The sequence below is a fragment of the Gavialis gangeticus genome, unplaced genomic scaffold (genome assembly GCF_001723915.1).
Source record: "Gavialis gangeticus isolate Ggan-Ray unplaced genomic scaffold, GavGan_comp1, whole genome shotgun sequence".
Lineage (NCBI taxonomy): Eukaryota > Metazoa > Chordata > Crocodylia > Gavialidae > Gavialis > Gavialis gangeticus.
This window is the reverse complement of record NW_017729004.1, coordinates 30,048,535-30,057,467: the sequence shown is the minus strand read 5'-3', so window position 1 is coordinate 30,057,467 and position 8,933 is coordinate 30,048,535. Positions and strand designations below refer to the sequence as shown.

At 43.5% G+C, this 8,933-nt stretch overlaps 1 protein-coding gene across 3 annotated transcripts in view; it reads left to right on the top strand.

The window, feature by feature from the left end:
- The window catches only part of CCNY (cyclin Y), a 115,618-nt gene that overhangs the window by 86,649 nt on the left and 20,036 nt on the right, over positions 1–8,933 (top strand). For all 3 annotated transcript variants that reach the window (XM_019508189.1, XM_019508188.1, XM_019508190.1), the window contains one exon: positions 4,166–4,328. In XM_019508189.1, the coding sequence (XP_019363734.1) occupies positions 4,166–4,328 (163 nt within the window). The remainder of the gene's footprint in view (positions 1–4,165; positions 4,329–8,933) is intronic.

Genomic DNA, 8,933 nt, shown 5'->3' with positions numbered 1-8,933 from the left:
CTGTTCCCCTGGGTACAGGAGTGTACACATTACTCCCTGGTATCTATGTTATGTGGGGTAAGGAAAAGGAGAACAAATGTCTATCTCATAAATGTGAGATTACAACCTCAAAGCAGTTTTTTAACTAATGTTGCCCTAGTTTAGCTTTCCATCAGTTTACTGCTTGCAAAGCTTATGGTTAGTCTAAAAATTATCTACAAAACAAAGGTAGAATGCTAGGATTCTGCTGATTTTACTTTAAACTGAGTATGCTGGGATCTTTCTAATTTGAATGGGTTTTAAATATTGCAAGTTGTTATTGTTTGAATATTACAAAAAATTATTCTAAATTTGTATGCTATTGATATTGTAAGCTATTGATAATGATGCCTTATTGTCCTGGGCCAAAAAACAAATTAAAACATTGCTGCATTGGTATGCCATAGATGTGCCTTGGGCTTGGGAAAATAACCTTAAAAGACACCGTACAGCACCAAATCTTCTTTTTTTTATTTTTTTTTAATCATCCAAAAATAGATTTCCATTTCTATTTCAGGAAAACCTAATAGAAAGTACTTTAGGATCCATACAAGTTAGAAATGGGAAAGGGATTGTCACTGCAGGACTGTTCCACATGGTACCTTTTTGCAGTCCAGTATTATACGTTTTGAATGTTTGCTTGATCGACGTTGCTACAGTTCTTCCTTGCACAGTCTTATTCCTGTTTCTGCCATTTGGATACTGAGAATTTTGTCTACAGGACAGCTCCTGAGCAAATCTCGGTTTATAACAAACTGGTTTTGGAGCTGCTGCATTTTTCCAGCATTGATTGGAGAGGTTCAGAGCTTTGAATGGCTGTAAGCAGACTGACTACTCTGATCCTGATCCATGATGTTAGAGACTACTTGCCAAGGCTTCTCATACATAGTGGGATGGAGATTATCATTTTAGATGCGCCAAACCTGTATTTGAAGCAGGGGAAAGGATACAATACACGAGTATCAAGAGAAGAACCAAAAAAAAGGAATGTATGTAGCATTGTGTACCTGCTGGTGATTCTGTTACAGTCGAGACTTTTTTTTTTATCTAAAAGCATCACAAAATTCATAATTACTGAAAGGTCAGAGGTGTTTGCCCACGCAGGACTAAGATGCATATGAGTCCTTGCCCTCAAGGCCAGAAATACCTGTGTGGCTCAGTCCTACAGAGCTCCTTAACTCTGTCAGCAACAAGAGGAAGATCAGGGAAAGTATGAGTCCCTTACTGAATGGGGGAGGCAACCTAGTGACAGATTATGTGAAAAAGGCTGAAGTACTCAATGCCTTTTTCACCTGTCCTCACAAGTAAGGTCAGCTCCCAGACTACTGGACCTGGGAGCACACTTTGGTGAGGAGGAGAGCAGCCAGCAGTAGTGAAGGAATAGGTTAGGGACTGTTTAGAAAAGCTTGGCATGTACAAGTCCATGGGGCTAGAGGTGATGCACCCAGGAGTGCTGAGGGAGTTAGCCAATGTGATTGCAGAGCTGCTGGCTATTATCTTTGAAAACGTGTGGTGATTGGGAGAGGTCCCAGATGATTGGAAAAGGGCAAATATAGTGCACATCTTTAAGAAAAGGAAGAGTGAGGATTTGGGGAACTACAGACCATTAGCTTCACCTCAGTCCCTGGAAAAATCATGGAGCTGGTCCTGAAGGAATCCATTTCCAAGCACTTGGAAGAGAAGGGGATTAGGAACAGTGAATGTGGATTCACCAACGACAAGGCATGCCTGATCAACCTGATTTGCCTTCTATGATGAGATGACTGGCTTTGTGGGTGCAGGGAGAGCAGTGGACATGATAAAACTTGACTTTAGCAAGGCTTTTGATCCAGTCTCCCACAATATCCTTGCCAGCAAGCTAAGGAAGCACAAGTTGGATGAATGGACTGTAAGGTGGATAGAAAACTGGTGGAACCCCCCAGGGGTCAGTCTGGTTTTGTTCAATATCTTCACTGGTTAGGTTTCAGCTATAGTACTGTGACCAGATTTGGGTGCTAATTATAAGACGGATGCAGACAAACTGGAGAGGGTCCAGAGGTGAGTGGAAGAGATAAAGGGATTGGAAAGGAAACCATATAAGGAAAGGTTGAAATTGCGCTTTTCCAGGCTAAAAGTTGACTCGGGGATGACCTGATGGCCACCTATAAGTTTATCAGGGGTGACCACCAGTTTCTGGGGGAATGTTTGTTCACCAGAGCGCCCCAAGGGATGATGAGGTTGAACGGTTATAAACTACTGCAAGACTGTTTCAGGCAGGACAGTAAGGAAGAATTTCTTTACTGTCCGAGGCCCTGAGGTCTGGAACAGCCTGCCATCAGAGGTGGTTAAAGCACCTACATTGAACACCTTCAAGAGTAGATTGGATGCTTATCTTGCTGGGGTCCTATGACCCCAGCTGACTTCCTACCCTTCGGGTGGGGGGATGTACTCGATCTTCTGAGGTCCTGTCCAGCCCTAATGTCTATGAAATCTATGAAACTTGGTATTTTTCATCTGGAGAAAAGGAGTTTCAAGGGGAAGTATGATAGCACTTCTCAAATATTTGGAAGGCTGTCAGAGAAACCTTTTCTATCTTACCACAGAGGGCAGAACATTTGACAAAAGGTTTAAACTTCAGAAAGGCAGATTTAGGTCAAATCTTAGGAAGAGCTCCCTAATGTAATGAAAGAACAAAGTGCCAAGGAAAGTTTTGAACCTTTTCCATTAGAGGTTTTCAAAAAGACACTGGAAAGATCCATTTGGCAGTGATTTAGCAATCTTTGCAAGGGGTTTAACTAGATGAAACTTCCAACCTTGAGGTTCTGTATATTGTTCATGCAAGCTTAGCTGATCCCCTGTGCCTGGCATCCCTGCCACGACTGCTGGGTGAGGTGGAGTTTGGATACAATGATTTAAACTGAGTGGGAGGGGAGGAGAGCCCCTTGGGAGCTCTCTTGGAAGCCCTCAGAACAGCCCTGGGTGCATTTGCAGATCCAGGCCTACCCCATGACTTGTGTCAACAATCAGCTGGTTGTTGGCACTGGCCCCGAGAGCTGCAAGCTAATAGGAGACCTGGGGCTGTCCAGGGCTTATTCTGACAATGCGCTGATTGTTGGGCATCAGTTCCAGATGGCTCTGGTGTGTAAACCTACCATGCATTCAGTTTAATATGCCATACAAACCAGCCCAAATGTTCCACGTGTATGTGGAATGTTTTTATGACCAGGTTGCCATGTTGTTATGGTATCTTAAAGTGGGTCTAAGTGTAGCACTGTTGCCATTAATAATCATGCTGTTAATTATGCCATAAATGCAATGTGTGCTAGGGCCCCAGGATCACACTTTCATTTTATTTAACCGTACTTTGTAGTTGCCACTTCAATATGGTGTCATGTCTCACTTGCATGGCTGCAAATTACGTTGAGTAAAAAGTCACCAACTAATGATCGTTTTGACTTGCCTGTTTGTCTAGGCTTTTTGGTGTGAATTGGCAGGATATGTAGTCAGACTGTGTTGACTTGGTATTTAAAAATATTTTGTGTGAGAATATAAATATATTTTCTGGGTTATTTTCTGGTGTTTTGTTAGTAAACAAATTTTGTTTGGTTTTGTGCTAACTAGCGTGAGGTTTGCTTTGGATATATATTGTCAAGTGAAACCATGCATAGAAAGACGAGAAAGAAGGTTGGGAAAGTCTGTCTTCCCCTGTATTAAAAGAAGTGACTGTGGATGCTGAAGCAGTTAAAGAGCTTGCCCTGGGTTAGAGGAATTTTTAGGCCGTGTGAGAATGTTAATGACCATTCAGGGCATGTCCATCTTACGTGGCCTCTGCTGGCATAGTTATGTCTGTAGTGCCCCCCAGTGGAGATGTACCATATGTTAGTAGAAGGAGTTTTTCCTACTGGCATAGATGAGAGACCCTGCATCTCAACAGAATGAGATATGCAGGCAATACTTCTTTTCTTCCAGCTAAACTGCATCTTGTCAGCTAGGAAATGTGACTTCACAATTCTGGGTGGTGCAGGTCTGGCAGTAGAATCTGTAACTTGTCTTAATTCTCTCTGGCATGTACTTGGTTCAATCGGTTGCAATTTGGAGTAACTTATATTCAGTTGATGATTGGATACACCATCTAAAATGTATTTTCACATTTATATTTTCTTTACAGGAATGAACTGGAGCGCCAGTTCCTCGAGTTGTTACAATTCAACATTAACGTTCCTTCCAGTGTTTACGCCAAGTATTATTTTGATTTACGTTTCCTGGCAGAAGCAAATAACCTGAGCTTTCCTTTGGAACCTCTCAGCAGGGAAAGGGCATACAAACTTGAGGTGAGATGCTTTTGCTTCATGTTGCAGCAGAACGGGAGGCATTTTGGGGAGGAATTGTTTGTGGTTTGGGTCTTTTATAAACTATCCTGAAGGAAAATTTAAGAGCATCATATTCCTCTAATTTCATTACTCTCCAGAATTGTTCTGCAGGTGCTGCCGTTGTTTGTGCCCTATGGAGAGGTTTTTGCCTCCGTACATTTCAGCTCTTGCTTGTTGTTTTATTTTTTGTTCAGTTCTGACAGGGTGTTTCCAGGACAGAAAAGTCTATATCATGTGGGCTTGTGCTTGCAAAAGATCAGTAGTGGTTTTTAACTGAGCACCTGAAAGTACTGATGATTTTTAGGTATATATTGAATTGACTATGATAGGCTGTATACGTTTAACAAAGTTATTTCCTTTCGTTATTGTTATTAATTATGGAAATTTGTATCCATTAGTTTTGCAGAAAAAATGAAAACATCAAGATAGGAATACTATTGATAAAGATGGGTCTTGTTAATTTTTTAGATGTCTATTTCTGATAATATACTTCATAATCTGTTGGACTAGTATGAATTTTATATTTGCATCAAAGAATGTTGTGGTGATAATTTGGTACATGCATTTGCTAAATATTTCATGCATACAAGATAGAACAGCTGAATAAATACATACCTTTTCATTTTGATCATGAGTTCTTGGCTGTTTGGCAGCATTAAGAGGCAAAATGCTTGTAAGCTGTACAAAGGAGGAAAGGGAGCTGAACGTAACCAAAGTAGTTCATATAGGCTGTGTCCAGACGAGCACAGCTGTGTAGTATGTGGCACTGCAGACACATTTGTGGCACCACGTACTGCGGTTGCACCTGTTCTCCGCACTGCAAGGGAGGAGTGCTGTGCGAGTTTTTTGATCCCTGGATATCCAGGGGTCAAAAAAACCTGAACAAAAAGAAGAGGGGCAGAGCATGCAGCTCAAAACCAGAGTCTGGTCACCTGGAGCCATGCTCCAGCTGTTGTACACCAAAGTTGCGGTGGTATTAGATCATCTGGGAATCTGGCAACTTGAATTATGATGTATGTTGTAAGACTGAATACACATTAACTTGTTGTGTAGTTGATAGAATGACTAGTCTTCCTGTGTAAAATACTTGTAGACAACAGGCTTACTCAGCCTGGAATTTCTGCATTGGGATCTCTCTCCAGCTGACATTGGGAAGAAGCTTTGTCCTTGATTAAATTAAAATATTCCCCCCCCCCCCCCCCCAAGATGTAGGATGTCAGGCTTCATGTTGATTGGAGATAATTTAATCAATCTACCCAATTGCCAGTAGCCATCTTCTGACCCCAGCATTAATACTTATTTTTCTGTTCCTCCTTTTTCCTCAAGTTAAGAAGATTCCCACTCCCACAGGCTTCCTGGTGTCCAAAGCATTGTTCTGCTGCTATTTTTCTTTTCCTCCATCTGTTCTTCCAGACCACAGATTTCACACCTCTTTTTCTGACCCCCTTTCAGGCTGTTGATATCTTTCTGGTACAGAGATGTCAGATCTGAAAATGGTTTGCCCACATGTACTGGCAGTAAAGCCATAGATAGCCATGGTTATTACTTCCTTGCACTTCATAGTGATTCAGCATATGCAGCCAAAATTTGCAGTGGCTGGTGCTTTTTTACTCCTGCCAATGACATCTTGGCCAGAAGCAAAAACCCAAATTAAGGAGCTGTCTTCCAGACGTGTACATTTATAACAGTAGAGAGGGGAGGGAACAATGCGTTCCAAACTCATTGCTTGCATTAGTCAGGCCCAACAAAAACAGTTATGATCTTATAAATCATGTATCGTTTGTTACAGTTCTTGTTACACTACTGTGGGTGGGTCTCATTGCACCACTGAAGGCATCTATTTGAATACAGAATCCTGCTGTACAGCTCTAACATTAAACGTTAAGGGAACGGAAGACTTTGGTAGAGTAGGATGAAACTAGTTAAATCAGCAGCTGAAGGTTTCAGGGGGATATGGAATAAAGGAAATCACTAATTTTGTTTTTACCCTCTGAATCTGTATGAGGAAATTTTACCATGCCCACATCCAAAATGTATTTTCAAAGCAAATTTTATTGTTTAAAAAAATCTCCATTTTTACAAATAGCTACAATGGCTCCAAGAGCTTTATAAAAATACAGGTTAATATTACTACCAGTTAGAATAGATTAAATACTAAGTTCCACATGCGTAGGAAAGCATCGCTTTACTAAATGCAAGTTATGGTTGGAGTTGCTGTATTTTTTAAAAGATGCCAAATGCATTGTCCATTCCAAGCAAGATTTAATTTGATCTGACAGAAGGCCATGAGGGGAATTTTGCCATCAGACAGGCAATATTGAAATAATTAACTTCTATAACTGTTGGTACTTTTCCAAGGAGTATGGATTGTTTTGGCATCCTGATGACTTTGTGCTCCATCTCAAAACCACTTACTGGCCAAGTTAGTCCTTGTTGCATGATTCATCGACTTCGGCCATTTGGTTTTGAATCTGATTGAATGTATCAATTTGTAGTTTAGTTCATATATACATACAAATGTATAAACCAGGACTGTCCATCTTCAGTGGGGCTACATGTGACACTGCTGTGTAACCTTAGGGGCCAGGCACCATGTAAGTTAAATGCTAGGAGGCAGGCACACCTGTTAATGCAATTATAAATTATGTACCGAAGGTAAAACTCCTACTCGGATCCTGGAGAGGGGTCTGATTGTGTGTAGGAACACGCTTAAAATTTACCACCAGAAAACCTTATTCGATCTTACATCAGTCTGTTTTAAATTTGAGCTACCTAACAAATTGCAGTAGGGTTAACTGTTGTTGTTATAGCCATGGTGGTCCAGAGAAGCAGGGTTTGTTTTATCGTACTTTTTATTGGATTAGCTGTATAGTTGGGAGAGATGTTGGACAAGCTTTTGGCACAGAGCGCCCTCCCTCAAGTCTGGGGATAATTGCATGTTGCAGCTAACAAGTAGGAAATGGCTTTCTCTTAAGGTTGTTTAGTTTTGCCCTGTTGTGTGGTGGGATTGACCAAAGGACAAGGAGGCCTTTTAACTTGCCTACAGTCTCATGTCTAGCCAGTTTCTGTTCTCATGATCTTTGTCAATGCAAAACTGTTTCAGTTCTTGAACACTTGTCCTACACATCTTTACCTCCTAAATTTTGCAGGAGAGAATGAGAGGAAAAATGATCATAATGAAGAGATTTAGATATTTTCATTGCATTGTTTTATAATAAAAAAGTGCATGTACATTGAAACTAGTATAAAACACTTAGTAAGCATCCTGCTCTCTTAGGATACCACCTCTGTGTTGCCATAATTGAGTGGCAGTACCATTGTGCTCCACTTTTTATTAGATCATGTACATTAGGCAATATTATTGGCCCCCTGAGTGACTGCTTAAGTAGACATTCTTCTCGGTTACCTTCATGCACAGATAAGTAATTAATATTCTGGCCTGTGAACAAAGTGTTGAAGCAGTGTTTTTATGGCCATAGAACAGGGGTGGGCAAAATACAGCCTGTGGGCCAGATTCAGCCCACCAGGCCATTCTGTCCTGCCCATGGGGCCCCTAAAAAATGTAGAAAATTAATTTTTATCCACCCCTAGCTGCCTGTCAAAAATGACAGCAGCCGGGGCAGTAGGACCCTGCGGAAATCACAGCAATATGGCTTCTGCAATAACAAAACTCATCTCGCCCACCCCCTAGCCAGAAGCCCCTGCCTAGCTGGGGCTTCTGGCCTGGGACTCTGGGGCTGTTTGTGCCTCCCTGTGCTGGAGTGGGAAATTCAGGTCAGATGGGGGTGTGGGGGCAGGGGGGAGTAGAATGAAGCAGGCGTGCAGGAACCATGGGGCCAATGCTGGTGTCCCAGAGCCAGCACCGGCAGGGCCTAGAGTGGGGCAGCAGAAGCACAAGGCATAGACTGCCAGGGGTCTATGGAGCCGGGCTGGGCTGTGCCAGCAGGGAGAGGGGAACTGGCCTGGCTCCGTAGAGCCTCTGCCAGCCAAAACCCTGCACTCCTGCTGCCCTGTTCTGGGCCCTGCTGGCACTGGCCCTGGGGCACAGGCACAGGTCTCACATTCCCATCCAGCTGCTGTGCACCTGCTCACTCCCAGCCCTGCCTGCCCCAGCCCAGCTGTTGTCACTGCCACTCAGCCCAAGGGGCAACCCTAAGCTGGCACAGGGCCTAGGCTGAGTAGCGGCAGTGGGAAGCAAAGAGCTGTTCAGCAGGGGAGAAAAATGGCCACCCTCCTGCTGCCAGTTCTCCCTGTGGCAGCTGCTTGGAGCCCATGTGAGGCTGCCTGTGCTTGCTCTCCATTGCCACTGTTGCCTCATGGGGTGCTGGTGGAGAGGCAGGACAGCCCCATGTGGGCTCCAGCTGGTTGCAGTAGGGAGCTCTCTTGGCAGGGAAGGGAAGCGGTGGGGGCTGTTTGTGGTCACCCCCGCCTGTACTGCGGGGCTGGGGCAGGTGGGGCTGGGAGTGAGCAGGTGCGCAGCAGCCAGACAGGAGCATGGGGCCCCAAGTCCACCACAGGCAGGGCCCAGAGCAGGGCAGCAGGAGTGTGGGGTTCTGGCTGGCAGCA